The following is a 15,843-nucleotide window of genomic DNA, read 5'->3' on the forward strand; positions in this document are numbered from 1 at the left end:
CCTCGTGAAGAGAGAGCCTCTGTCCTCCTTGTAGCAGCCCTTTAAGTACTGGAATACTGTGATGAGGTCTCCCCTGAGCCTGCTCTTCTCCAGGGAGAGAAGACCTAACTCCTTCAGTTGTTCCTCATAGGTCAGGTTCTCCAGCCCTGCTTTGATCACCTTCAAGGCTGTCCTTTGGACCCTCTCCAGTCTGTCCATGTCTTTCTTGAATTGTGGGGATCAGAACTGGACACAGTACTCCAGCTGTGGCCTGACAAGTGCTGAGCAGGGCGGGTGGGTCACTTCTCTATCTCTGCCAGTAATGTCCCAATGGATGCATCCCAAGACCCACTTTGCCTTTGCTGCTGCAGTGGCACACTGCTGACTCCCGTTTAGCTGGTCGTCCACCAGCACTCCCAGGTCCCTTTCAGCAAGGCTGTTCCCCAGCCACACAGGTCCTAGCCTGTACTGGGCTCTTTGGTTAGGTCACCCCAGGTGCAGGACTTTGCACTTGTCTTTGTTAAACCTCATACAGTTGTTGCTTGCCCACTGTTCCAGGCTGTCCAGGTCTCTGTAAGATGGCTTTCCCTTCTGACGTGTCCACCTCCCCACCCAGGTTGGTGTCATTAGCAAATTTGGTGAGGGTGCTGTCAATCTGATGATTTATGAAGAAGTTGAATAAGTGTGGGGCCCAGTATGAATCCCTGGGGGACCCCACTTGTGACAGGATGCCAGCCTGAGTAAAAACCATTGATCACCACCCTCTGAGTGCTGCCTGTTATCCAATTTCCTACCCACCTTGCAGACCACCCATCCAGTCTCTATCTTGCCAGTTTGTCTAGGCGGAGGCTGTGGGAAACAGTGTTGAACACTTTGCTGAAGTTCAGTATCACATCTGCTCAGTCAAGGTCTGTGCAGACTCCTTCCAGAGGAGAGAGTGCTGCTGTATTTTTCTGCAGTTTTTCTGTAACCTAAGTCAAACCATAGCTAGGTCCAGTTCCCTCCCATGTCTGAGATCATCTGCATCTTTTATCTCTTCTGTGCTTATCCATATGGTATTGTTTTCATTCCTGCTGAGGCTGTTCCTGTTTTCATCGAATAAAAATATCAATTGGATCTCAAATCAGCATTGTATATTAGGCAGTAGCAGAAGCAAGAATAAAAACTGAAGACTCCTCTGACATAAGTGAATTCACTGTGATGGAGCTACACATTCTTATTTCTCTAACCCTTTAACCTGTTTCAGAATACAGTGACTCACCTATCTTGTTCTGTCCATTCACTATGTATCAGATTTGTAAATTCCACTCTGGAAAGTAAAGCACGTAAACATTCGGTCTGATAACACCATCAGAATCAAGCCTCTCTGGATCTGGATCTTCATGCCAGCATTTAAGATACTAATGACACATATGTGAAATCTTTTATCAAACATATGAGATCCTGCAAAGGGAGCCAGGACTCCTCAAACCCCTATCACAGGCAAGTCTAAAAAGAATCTCAGATGGTGCCTGAATCTGTAAACTTGGTGTTTCGTTATAGTGGAATACATGTTCATTTCAACCAGATAATAATACTGGCAGCAGCCTAATCTTAAGAATATTCTCTTCACATCAGGAGCATCACAAGAGTATGGATAGACATTGATGAAGTAATCCTAATCTGTTTATTCTTTCTCTCTCCAACCAAATCAATTGGCCACCTACCTTAGAGAATTGAAGCCTCACTTGCTCCCTTTAACTGTTTCCCTACTATCATTAATCTTTGCCAGGACTTTCAGTGTATTGTGTACCTTGCTGGTACAGAGCTAGGAGAGAATCTTGTAAAATATAGGATGCCATCTGATACCAGGCTAATCTTTGGATTGGACCATCCTAAAAGAACAGTGTCTATCGGCAGATAGCAAAAAGGCTTGACCATCAACTAAGTTCTGCAAAGTCGAGAAGCAGTGCAATAGGTCAAGAATAACCCAGCATTGCTTTCAAGGAGAGAAGCATTAGAAGCTGACAACAGGGGAAAATGTTAATGACTTCTTACTGGAAAGAAGATATAATAGAAAGGTAAAATTTCAGCCATCAGCTGAAAGACCATGGAAGTAATGTAGGTGCTACAAAAGTTTGAGCGAGATAACAGAATTTCTTCCATTGTTCATCAAAAATTATGACAATGTTAACACAGGAAAGCAGAGTTAGCATGTAGGACATAAAACTTTTGATATGATGATGCATATAGGGCTGTAGACAACAAACCTTGCAAGAGGAAACTATTTTCACACTGAAATACAATATTCTCTTGTGAAATACAGAGAACAAAGACAGATGTCCAAAAGGCATGAATGTTACATCCTTCGAGAGATCTCACCAACTCAACAAATAGACCGATATGGGTTTAGATAGGTGCCATTCTCATCAGTTAGAACATGTAACACAGTAAAATTGGGCACTGTCCCAGTGGGTCCTCACAGGGAAACACTGAGTTCTACATCACAGAGCACAGTGGAGGTAGAAAACACTTCAGAAAAAAGTTGGGTTTTTTTTTTTTTCCCCCCAGAAAAAAAGCTCAAATGGTAATTACAAGAATAGTTCAATACAACTTTAAGATGAGAATTCAACTGTTCCTAGAGCCAAAAGAGGCTGGATATTATTCAAATCAGTGCCATAAGGACAGATTATCTTATTGACTATAGAATTTGTGAAAAGTCATGGAAGTTAAAAGAGACAGCACTGCTACAGGAACTCAATTAAGCCATGGAGCAGTGATTTCCAGAAACTTACATCATTTGCATGTTATCTGAAATAGCATACAACATATTTTGAATCACAGACTACTAGTACTCTTGATTGTTTTCCATCTTACTGGGATGCCACATCATCACAGACAGGGCAAGTGAAGGAAGACAATACCAACGTTCAACTTTTTCCAATAGCTCTTTTCTACGTGGAAAAAAGTTCTTAAAGCAAAATATTGGATCCAAAGTGCTACCACATCAATGAAAGACAGCTTTTTCTTGTTATCAGAAGGCACAGTACTATTGGTGAGATCTGCTAGAAGATCACACATATCTGTACCCTTTTGCAAACACCAAGTCACAAACTAATGGGAAAGCTGGTTGCCTGTTGTGACTCATAATGCAATTTTAATTCAATTTTGAGCTGTAGCGTGTATCAGAGACCAAGGATTTTCAGAGAAACCCTGTGTAGAAATGGGTGTGACAGCTTTAAGTAAGGGAACAAAAATTGTTAGAAGCTCAGGTTAGATAAAAAAAAATTCTTAGCTTTCAATGCTTACAGACCTCCTATCCACTTCATTCTCTGAAATATTTCCTACTGGTTTATTGTCCAAAAACTGCCAATGTATTTAGCCTTTCAATAACTCCATAAGGTAGGGGAGCAGAGGTGTATTTTCTTTATCTGAACACAGTTAGGGCAAGCCCTAAATAGGTTTATTCACCCCAAACGGGTAATTTGACCTACTGGCTTAAATGAAATTATCTATTTACTAAAATCTGAATATTTAAGTATTGTGCCCATTGCCAAAAGTAAGAACTTTAGTGCAGTATGTCTTCCGTTAAGGGATTTAGCCTTCTTTCATTATGCAGTGGTTGAACAAACCAGGGCTGCTCTTATCTGAGAATCTTCACACCCAGTCACTTTCCTTAAGCTCTAGTAGGTCTATTACATCAACTTATTTCTTTCCTTTGCTTCGCATACTTTATCTTGTGAGGAGGACATGTGAGTCCTGGCCATAACTAAACCAAGGAGAATACGTTAAACTGGTCAGCAAAAAAACCACAAAATAAATTAAAAATCCACGGCTTCCTCAGCATTTTTGGTGTTGGCTGGTTGCAGACATCACTCCAAACATTCACATTATAAGCTGACTTCTCATTTGTTGCAGGACATCATTATAAAGATTTATCACGCATAGCCAAACAGAAACAAGAGATTACTGAAGAACAGTTAATTTTGCAGCTACATTTTATTTGTGAAACCTTTTCTTGGCAGATGTTACCCCCACAAATGAGTGAATTTTCTGAAGTAACAAAGTGGACATAGACTGATGGAAGAAATTGATCTGCATTTGTTAATGTACTTTTGCTGCAGCAAGCACAGTAAGTAATTAAAGTGCTAAAAAAGATCTTCCCATCCAGACACACAATATACTGAACTCCATTAATGCAAGGACAAAGGCCAACTGTTTTTTCCATTGCATCTCAAGTGCACCTTGTCTGCAGTATACACACCATATAGTTTGATTGCACCCATAGAATTAAACTATCCAGTTACACAAACAGTTATTATCTCAAGGCAACTCTGAAGGATGAAGTGTCAAAAAAGAGTAATGATTTTGGGTTCCCAACATAAGCCATCTTAAAAGGATCTATCCGGAGATCGTGTACAGTTTTCCATTCTGAAAATGAGACTTTGGGATGTTTTAAGCTGAATACAAAAGTATCTGGAAAACAAAAGTCAGAGATACTCTAGAACAAAATTTTCCCATGCACAACGATGTTTTCTACTATCACAGCATCTGAGAATTTGTGATTGTACCCTGTTAAGAACGATATTCTGAGATATTATTACTACTCCAATGTTTGTAGATAATAGCTGATGAGCTAAAAGGCTGTTCAAGCCCACCTCAGGAAATTTCCCAAACTCATTACTTACTCCAACAAATAATAACAGTCATAGATCATTTGAGTTTGGAACAGTTACATTAAAATGCACCTTACAAAGCTGTGCTGAAGTGTGTGGACAGTGTTGACAAGAGACAGGATTTCTTCAAATATAGGGCAGGGCAATAGAGCTGAACCACATCTCCTCACCACTAGGCAGTGCTTCCTCTCCGAAAATGATGGGCATGGGGCACTAAATTAGGGACATAACAGTGAGAGAAATTACTAGTGTGTTTTTTCTCTTCAACCCTAATTTGCATGGCAGTGTGAAATTTTTCACATATAATTCCCAGCAATCATCAATACAGAGTTGAAACCAGGCATGTGCAATATCAGAGGGAAAATTCTGGACAATGTGGATATTTGAAACAAACACATGTTGGAAAGCCCAGAAATGTTATATTAATTTGAGAGCTTATGAGAACTCCAAATATCATCTTATCACTTCTCAGCCCATATGGGCCACTTGTTCACCACTTGTTCTGCTTCCATTTGGTACCCATGTAGCACAACAAGAACTGGCTGAGTCATATGTCGAGAAAGAGTATGCTCACTTTACTTCAGTCACCTTTCACACATGGGATGGCAGCTGATTTTTCTTGGTCATGAACACTACAATGATATCAAGTCATTAAAACAACTTATTTAAAAGTACACATTGTACAACATTCAGCAAATTGGCCGCTGTTTAGTCATAGGTATTAGGGGAAAAAAAGTTTAGCTATAATCTAGTGAATCAATACATTCACTTCCTAGCTTTCTTTCTAATCCTAGTCTTGTTAGAGTTGTCTCAGTTTTTTCCCATCTGTAGACTATAAACAACTAGGACTTAAGAAAGACATTTTGAAGGATCAGTAAAGGTTGTAAAGTGATTTCTGATCCAAAGATAAAAGGCGTTGATACTTATGCAGAGCACAGTTTGGTATAGATACTCTGGCTACCCAGGTGGAAAGCTTTGAACACATCAGGAAAATTCAGAAGTCAAGAAGTAAGGACACAGACAGAGAAGGCATTCTGCTTGCTCCTGGAAGACAAACATTAAAATATATCATACAGACAGTGCTAGCCAAAAGGAATGTCACGCAAACAGATGGGATCCACTCTCTCAGGAAATAAAATGCAAGGTGTGATGTTAGATTAAAATCTTGGGTAAAAAAATATAGTTAAAAAGAGAAGAAGAAACTAAAATGAAACTTTTGGGATTTAGCCAGCTTTTAATGCTCATCAGTCATTAACCTGGAAGACAGCTCATTCTATCATCTATAACATTAAAAATTGACCATCTTAAGATTTTCTTCAAAGTTCTTGGTGTGCAATTGAGCAGTGCTTTGCCCATTTTTATGAATCCAATTCATAAAATAGAAATATTTTTACAAGAAGAGATCTTAAATTTAAAGTATTATCCTCTGGAGTATCACAGAGTGGCTTTGATCACCCTTAAGAACATTAATTAAGTTTTAAGTTCAGCAAAGCAAAGGTTTTCAATTAATGGGCTAAAACCATGTCTTTGAGGTGAATTTCTAATTGAACCAATAGACTTTGTACAGTAAGTGGCTGCTTTTCATTCCTGGGTCTCCTAGAGACAGCTGTGATCTTCATTGATGCACTCAGGTCTAACTGTTTTACCCTCTGAGTATTTGTGCTTAATGATATCACGGAGAATTGATGACACAAACCCCATAAATTCTTAGAATCAGGTGGCATTAAGTGCAGCATTGAAAATTGGGGTCCTTCAGGATGTGACACATTTGTTGAGGAACTGGACACAATAACATCAAGACTTAAGGTGTGGAGCATTGCATATAGATGAGAAGCAGAACTTAATTTTATTTGTAAGCTGCATTTCTCAGCAAAAATAACTTTTTAATGTTAATCAAATAAACCTATTTTGTGCTGTAAGCTAAACAGCTAGACGAATTAATGGAGACCATGATGCTGAAAATAAATCACTGAAACATAGTGTCTACTGCATGCGCTGAAACTGAGTGATGCAGATGGAAGCTGCACAGGGTTGTTTCGATGCCAAGGAAGGCTATGGTCACACTCATCCTAGAGTCAGGGAGTCATTCAGGCTGGAAGGGAACTTGGGCAGTCTCCAGCCCAATGCCTGTTCAAAGCAGAACCAATTATTGAATTTGGACCAAATTTCTCAGGGCCATATCCAGTCAAGTCTTGAAAACTTGCAAGGATGGAGATATCCCAGACTCTCTGGACAGCAAATTCCAGAGGTTGACTACCCTCATAGGATACTTTTTTTCCCCTCTTGCAACAGGAACTGTAGGAAGGGACCAGGTCTAGCTGTTCTCTCAACATCTTGTCCTATATTTAAAGACAAGATTTGCTGCTGGTGATTATGCCATGCTTCCTCTAGGGATATGCACAGTGTGTAACAACATGAGAACACATTCTGAACACAGATAACTTCATCTGCCTCAATTAGTTGCTGTTTGCAAAGTGCTTTAGAGAGGAAAAGAGCCAGAAGAACTGCAAAGCCCCACAATCACCCTCACATGAAAACTTGGGGAATAACTTCCCATTCCCAAAAAATTGCACACAATGAACACAGTGGGGTTTTGAAGCACCTCATAGTTATTTTATTACCAGAGATGCTCGTTCAGTAATTTCTGGCACCCTCTCTTGTTTAGAATAATTGCACCGACACAATCTATGCTAGTGTCATGTTTCTGGCTTGTTCTAGTTAAGTTCAGTGCTTTAAAAAACGTGTCACTTCACTTGTTCTTAAGTAAAAAAATGTTGCAGCACATACACACCCTTTCACAAGCCTGAGGGCTTAGACTCTCTTCCCCTACACATACACACATGCTCAGAGCTGAGAGATTCTCAGCAGTAGACACAGGTCCATCTGTAACTCTATGAATTAGGAACTGCAGTCAACATTTGAAGCATAGCTCCATGTAAATGTAGATCATGGTAGGTGAAATTTAAGCTACTTTCTGACATAATTCTCTCAGAAAGTCATCAAAGTAGCAATGTAAATGTCACTTGGATTGGGGTGATATTTGCTTTCCCTAAAGGAGTTAGTATCCAGATGTTAAGGGACAAAGGTTTATTTTTTGGTCAGCCAAATACAACAGTTAGCCAAGTTTGGGGTTTGGTTTTTTGTTGGTTTGGGGTTTTTTTTTTTAATAAAAGGCTTGCAAGGAACACACTTCCTTTCCACTCTTTGCACTGATTAGCAACAAGGGATTGTTTAACAAGTGAATGTAACCTGGAGTTAATATTTTAAATATGTATTTTAAAACTAATAAATATGAAATTATTTTTAAAGCTTTGGGATACAACCTTCCATGGTTTTCATAGCAATCATGAGCATTAAAATGTTAATTTTAAATAGTACAAGAGTTTCTTGTCTAATGCCTGACTCCAGGAAACACGGCTTTTAAAAAAAAGGGGTAGGACCTGCATCAAAAGCATAGACATCGCCAAAGGCTTAGCTACAAACTCTGGCATAGAAATCTCACTAGAAATGTCATTGATTAATATTAAGTATCACAAAGAAGCTTTTTAGAGGCATGAGTTACAGAGGTACATTGCTTGCCAGCCTCTAAATCAGAGAAGACACAATCCAACAAGCCAATGGTGAGACTTCCATTAATGTCAGGAGATTTGAAGTCCATAGAAGCCTGATTAACATAAAATGGCACATTGTTTGAATTGATTTCCTGAGTGCTTAGCAGTCTTGAAAACTGAGGCTGGAAGACCAGTGAAACCCCTGTATTGTCCGAGATGTAGATGTTTGTATTATTTTATTCTGCTATAACAACCCATTGCTGACAAGATCATTTCAAAGTGTCCATTCTTCTATGGCATGCATTTTGTCTGAACATCCAAAATCTTATAGCCTTCTTTAGTTACAAACATTTACATAAACACACCAGCTGACAAGCTTTTTCTTTTTTAATCCCATTCTGTATGAGATTTTTATATGATACTCATCACTAATATCTGAGCAACCCTCACTAGTACTTCCACAGAGACCAATGTCTTTCATGTAACTTTCATATAACTTTCATATAACTTTTATTCTCTTCCCTTGGGTAGAAACTTGAGCAGTAGAGTGTTTTTTATTTTAACTTTATACTCTTTGCACATGCAAACACATTGTTGTGTGCTCCTGTCAGAAATGCCAGGTCAGTTCTAAGGCGCCTGACCCTTGGAGATTATCCCCTGTCCTCTAGGGTTCACTGTACTGCTCCAGTCAGGTCCCAGAGAAGGGATGATCCTTCATGAAGGTGCATTTTCCATTTCTGACACAATGTTCTACTTTGAAAAAAAAAAAAAATTAATTTCTGATCACCATGTTTAATCCTGAGCTTAAGACCCCTTGTCTAGAATCTGGCCACAGGCTGCAAAGTACTCTGAAGACAGAAATTAAGTTATCCTCCAATTTCTACATCAGCTACCTATATGATCTGGTGTCCAATGTGCTCACAGTAGCCTGTGGGGCTGAGGAGACAGTGTGCAGCATTTTGTAGCAACTCCCTCATGGTGACATTTCTGCAGCTCAGAAAAATTGACATCAGGACAACAGAGCAAGAGAGTATATCCTATAAAAAGAGAGATAGTAGGCATATCAGTCGTATCTGTTATGGTTATTATCAGCAAGCAGCCTAGGGACAGTCCCAAGCTGTGGGCTAGACAGACCAGTTATGTATGTATAAATATATTTATATATGTATATCTTTCATCAAAGGATAGTGAACCATACTCTACAAGAAGCTGTTGTCTAATTGCTAACTTGTGTCTTGCTTAGGTTCACCTCTCCTTTCTCTCCTACTCACTGAACCATTGTAGTGTGACACACTTATGTGCAACAGATGGATATGCATATTCTCTGCATAATGTCACTTGATTTTACAACCTCTGGTTAATCGTACAATCATCAATTATTACACAAAAGTGGCAGAAAAGACACAAAGGGAACTGGCCACAGTAGGTCACAGAAGAAGGAACTCCAGCAGGCAAGGCACAGTTTTCATCACTGTACACTGGCTGCATTTCAGATAGGACACACTAAGGTTCTCTGCCACATCTAGCATGTGAAACATTGTCTCAGGTTCCCGAGTACTATCTATCCAGGCCCCTTATTTCTGAATCTAGATTGTACTAATTCTGTGATATTTCTTTGGTTAGCCAACCTATCACATGAGTTGGAGTTGGCCTTTAGCTCAGTTCTCTGTAAGTAAAGTGACACAGAACAGTTTCCTAATGTATTTAGGGTAAGATAACTCAGAGTATTGCTTATCTGAAGCAGAAAGATAATTTCCAGATACAAAGGTATCCTACTTTCCACTTTTTTGATCATCTGTCTATGGAATTTGTTGAAATGCTGTTCTTCACCTGCAGAAGTGTCTCATATCTTAGGCTCCAGTCTATTTAGTTTCAATCTTTAACCCCTACCACTGGCACTGAAGATCCCACCTCTTTGGTAGACACAGGGTGCCTGAAAATTAAAGATGGCTACACTAACCAACCAAATGAGAAAATTGTCTTCACCAACTGTCATGAAAATAACTCATCATACATGATTCTCCTGGACAGTTGCTACACTTTGGGACATTGATGTTTAGCTTACTGAACACCAGCTACGTTCATGAGTATGAGTTTGCGCTACGCTGCTTTCAATCCTGTCAGTTCAATGCAGCAGGTTCTTGACTGTCACCATATGACCACATAGACAGTCATTGCCTTCTTACTCCTGAGATTTTTTTTTTTTGGGGGGGGGGGGGGGCGGATCTGATGCTGCCTTAAAGTGAAGGTCTGTTCAAGAGTCACAGAAATAATATGTCTTCATGCCAAGAAAAAAAGTCAGTTCTGTCAATACATCTGTTCCAAGGGACAGCACTCAGAAATGCATCACTTCAGCATGCCTACTAGCCCTCTTCTTTTTTGTTTTTCTTTCTTTTTTTTTTGGGGGGGGGGTCATTCATATTAAAAAGAATCCATGCATCATAAATGAACCAGGTAACTATTTTCAAAATGACACAGATTTACAGTCTAAAAGTGATTTGTATTTCATTACACATGGGAAGTCTGAAGAAATGTATGTCATTATGAACAAAGTAACAAGATTCGCCTCTGTCCTAGACTTTCAAATGATGGGGTTGGGTTTTTTTGCACAGCCTGACACTGTACCTCAAAGACTCTGGGAAATAAGGTTTGAACCTCTGAATATGATGTGTATTTTCCAGGTATGCACCCTGACAAGAGTGACATGGTTGACTGCCGAACCTCAGTTTGCTGAGGAAAGGAGCTGTTGCATTTTCTCTCTGAAGGGATGATTTCATGACTAAGTACACTGAAATACTGTTGTCCATCTGGTAGGCAACAGGGATGTTTTGCCACATAAAGGCTTAGTCTGTTAAGGCAGAAGATCCTGTTTTCAGCAGCTCTGAATACTGCTGATACTTGGTCTAATACCTGTAGGGTTTTGCAAATTCTGAGACCACTGATCTTTTCTGATCTTTCTCCAGGGCAAAGTTGCACTCATTTTAGAAGAAGCTGGACTTCATTTTTGTACTTATTTTTAATCATCACCACCCCTTACACACATAAACCACCAGTGTAAGTGTTAAACACTTACAAATTGCAGCCTGGAATTTGAGGAGCGAAAAGACTGATAAGGAGTTCGTTCAGTCCTGTGATTGGTAACTAATGACTTACCTTGATCCTAGTTTTATAATACATCATCACCAGAATCCTAGCATAATTAAGTCACTATTTCACCTTCTTTTTGCCCTCTATTCCCTCACAGATTCAAAAAGTTACTTACCCTGTGAACACAGTAGTTTTGGGGTTGGGTTTTTTTCTGTCAAATAGATTTTTGAAAAGCTTTAAGAAAAAAAGGTGTAGAAGGATTGCTTCTGACAGAAACAGACAAATCAATTAATTGATCTCTGGCAGTCAGGGATAATTTTATTTCCTACTCTATTAAGGAAAAATCAGAATGAGTTAGCTAATTTCACTAGAGAAAATATCTGTCACCAGTTATTAAGCAGCACATGATGGAAAGAATTAAGGATGGAAAAATTAAAAATGTTTTTTTCATCCAGAAATTTCATTACTTATTACCTAACCTTTAGAACTCTGGCATCAAACAGCATTGCAAATCCTTTGGTTTGACCAAAGAAAAGGTTCTTTCTTCCCCTATAGCAGCACCTACAACCTTTAACCTTTGATGTCTATAAATACTGACACTGTTATGTTTGTGCTTCAGAAGAAGATAAATTTAACACCAGCTGACCAAAGTAAACTACCTGCAACACATAATTTACTGATGACTGTTCTGTTATATATGCCAGAAACATATAACCATAACAAATATTTGCAAAGAAAAAAAAAAACCTCATTACTTTTGTATCAGAGACTCTTTTCAATATTAACCATTCATACAGGTTAAGAAACATGATTCAAATATCACAAGGTGTAATTCAGATATAGATTAAGGAGCTTCCATTTCTTGTGGAGAGAGAGAGGTGGCAACTGGCTGTGTGTGCATACAGAATTCAATATAGCTTCCAGTGCAATCAAAAATAGAACAGGACCATTACTGAAGGCCTAACATCTTAAAGCACTTTGACTCTGTGGCTTATGGCCAGCAGATCATGTCCTTAATCAAGTTTGATTATTAACCATCACCTAACGGCTCCAGAAGGGCTGATTCTCTCTGGATTCTCTTGCTAAATCTTGTTGATTTATTCATTCCTTTATGCATGGAGTGCTCTTCTCCAAAGGGCTCACTGTTGGCCCAGCCACACTCTCCCTAAAGGTACTGTGTTTAGAAGGACAGTTAGCCAAGACTAAGTGTTTTAGCAAATACCATCCTTATTTATGCACAGTTACACGGTTCCAACCCAGGAATTTCAACCTTATGTCAGTTAGGCATACAGTAGCAGGACTGTTATGTGTCTGTGGAGATGCATAATCAGGTTTTTGACTATGGTTTTTTATTTTGGTTTTGTACCAAAGTATTAAAAGTAGGTGACAAATTATTACTAATACTTTTCATTGTTGTTCTTGCTTTTGTTAAAAAACACAGTATGTTGGGTTCCCACAGAAATTAAGATTCATTTCAGCTCTGCTGCTATCCTGATGGACAGCGTTTCATAAATCACCATTCTGGCCTTCAGCAAGACAGAATGATATTGACTCAATTTACAAGGCACTCAAAGAAGAAAAACACTAGTTAAATAGGAAATTCCCATCATTATTACTTCTACCACCCTCTCATCTGAGAGACCGTATGTCAATCCAAGATATCCCAGGTGTCTATAGTAAATATCAACAATGGCAGTAGGGGAAAAAAATAAAAAGTGTGCCCAAGTTAAAATGAAATTTGGCAAGCTCATCCACTCTTTTTCTTCACACTGTCATGCTACAGTGATAGGAGTGGCTGACTATATAAAGCCAGCCAGAGGATACTGATTGGCAAATGAGAAACACAATACAGGATTTTGTTGGAAATGCAAAGGTTAAAACTATGGAAGGAAAGCAAATGTAATACTATGCAGGATACATAGAAAGAAAAATTACTGTAAACAAATTAATGCAGTATAACCTATAGTACCATGTGTTTGGAATATTAATCAGTAAAGCAAGGTAAGCACCAGTGGGGAAAAAAGCAAGGGTAATTAGGAACTCATTAGTGTGACAGCAGAATATATTATCTGTGTTAGTGCTAGGTTTACCCCCACACCAGGGATTTGATCTGGCTGTCAAAGCCAAAGAAAGCATTTTACGGAAATTATTGAATGCAAAAGCAGACGAATATGACAAAAACAGGCAGCTTGTCACACAGTAACATGAGGAGTGGGAAGATTCCTGGCTAACCTCTGAACATCTTACTGTCTAGGTCCAAAAAAGTCACTGAACCCACAGATGGGTGTGGATTTTCAAATGTGAGGAAAATCAAAGTCACTGATCACCAGAAGCCAAGAAAAAAATCTATAGCTAGGACTGTCTTCTAAGGTCATAAGGACCAGAATACACAGGAGACTTTTTTCACAACTCGGATAAACCAAACACGTCAAGCACAGAGGATTTTTCTTTTTGATATAACACAAGTACTTGGTATAGTCAGAATGCTTTCTAACATGAAGTTGGTGGATATTCGCTTGGAGACATGAACAGAATGACAGATGCCAGCTGTTAAAACAAAATAGAGCTATGTTTCCTTCATTCTCGTTCACAGCATCTTTTCCACATAGTTCATCACAGTAAAAACAAATAACAAAAAGCCTGTATACAGCTGGAAACAGCTCTACCTAATCTATCCCAATACCTGCAACAATTCCATGGTTTTCTTGCAGGAACTGGTGCTCAAGATGGACAAATCAGCTGTGAACCACCCCTGTGCCAAGCTAAGGCTTGAAAGAGAATATCTAGTTTTCTGTATACATCAGTCTTCATAGAAGAAAGAAAATAATATTCTGCTAGACCGACTGTTGTCCATGAAGTACATTCTTTTAACCTATCTGCGTCTTCTTGTCTCCTTAGAAAGTGTTTCTTTATTTTATCTTTTCCACACTGAAAAACACCTGTGGGGTCCAACACGCAAGCAGTAACAACTCACACTTGGTCAGGCTTCTCCAATCCCAGCCACCAGTTTGTTATAAAAATTATCAGGAGAAGTGTTACAAAAGAATAGGGGCAAAAGTTCAAGTAAACTAGAAGTTGTACATGTTTTTTTAACTTACAGGGACATGAAAAAACAATACGGCCACCAGAACTAGAGCTTTAGACAAACATGAATATTCATTTTCCCTTCTGAAATGGTGAGATTCAGCTAAATTTCATTAAAAGAATACAGTCGTTAGATTTATGACCCTAAAATGAACATGTTTTCATTATAGTTCAATGCAGCTATCATTTAGCACAGAGGCTAAAAACCAGTCCAGAAGCATTTAAAGCAGCTATTGTACTTATATCTGAACAGATGCTTAAAATAATTTGGAGCATTACAACATTGTATTACAAAAACAAGTCAGTCTGTCTGACTTTATAGTGAAAGTAATGTACATTGATCTTCCTTGACAGCAATGAAAGCCCAATGACATCCTTCCCTGCCCTGGAGATTGCATGAAATATAACTGCATTTGGCAGAAAAGAACCTGTTTTGCAGTTTAACTCTTTTCTGTAAACTACTCCTCTGTTACCAGCTGCAAATTAATGGAAACATCAACTCACCCTCTCTGGAAGAGGTCCACATTATGGAATTTGTGTAGCTCCACAGAAAACTCGACCGTTCCCTGGACCTCAGACATGATTTTTTCAGGTCATCACCTAAACAACACATATACACAGGCATTATAAACATTTGAAGTATTTTACTTAACAAATCCATGAATGGATTACTATATTTTATTCAGCATCTTGGGGTTCATGCAAAGTTGAAATTGACTGAAATCAGCTGGAATCTTTCCAGTAACATCATTGGGCTCCATCTTCAGGAAGACGCACTAAAAGCCAGATCAAAGCATTAATTAAGAGAGGTAAAAAGTCTAATTAAGCCTGAGGACAGAATGATAATATTATGGAAAGTATAAGAAGCAAAAAGTAAATAACATATTATGTGCAAGAATCTCAAAGCAAATTTTAATTAACTCTCTTGCTACTCTTGTATGGGAAATCGATTTTTTTCTTCCTGTTTTACCAAATGGCAGATATCCAGGGTCAGCACAGTTCATTTCTGTAAAAGCACAGGCCAAAAAGACAAAAACCCTAGACAGACGAGAGCAGAATTCAGAATTCTCTTGCTTTTGACCCCTCCTATGACTTAACTAAAGCTGGAAGGGAAGCTTCTGAGGGAATATGAATAATTTAAAGATTAATCACGGAAGAGATTCTTCTAAGGAAAATGCTGACAATCAAAGCACCTAATAGACCACAACAGCCAGATAAAGATTTGGAAGCATTACAGACATTTACAGATAATATCTCACACATTCAATGAATCGTAGAATAATTCAGGTTGGAAGGGACCTCAGGAGGTCATACCTTACTCAAGGAAGCTTTGAGAAATTAAGTTTCCAAACCAGCTCTATTTAATACACCAGTGTAAACCCTTAACATTTCCCTAATTGTAGCAGAGGCAAGCCAAGGGCTTTTACAGCTTTAGGACAGATTCTGAATTTTCTATTTACCCTTTTCTCCTCGCAAGTCTATTTCTG

General features: G+C 38.7%; 1 protein-coding gene across 1 annotated transcript in view; it reads right to left on the reverse strand.

Annotated features, from left to right (window-relative positions):
* The window catches only part of FAM135B (family with sequence similarity 135 member B), a 212,262-nt gene that overhangs the window by 135,314 nt on the left and 61,105 nt on the right, over positions 1-15,843 (reverse strand). Inside the window, exon 2 of the mRNA XM_052788410.1 lies at positions 14,861-14,956. Within this exon, the coding sequence (XP_052644370.1) occupies positions 14,861-14,937 (77 nt within the window). The 5' untranslated portion in view covers positions 14,938-14,956. The remainder of the gene's footprint in view (positions 1-14,860; positions 14,957-15,843) is intronic.

This window comes from Harpia harpyja, chromosome 5 (genome assembly GCF_026419915.1).
Source record: "Harpia harpyja isolate bHarHar1 chromosome 5, bHarHar1 primary haplotype, whole genome shotgun sequence".
NCBI lineage: Eukaryota > Metazoa > Chordata > Aves > Accipitriformes > Accipitridae > Harpia > Harpia harpyja.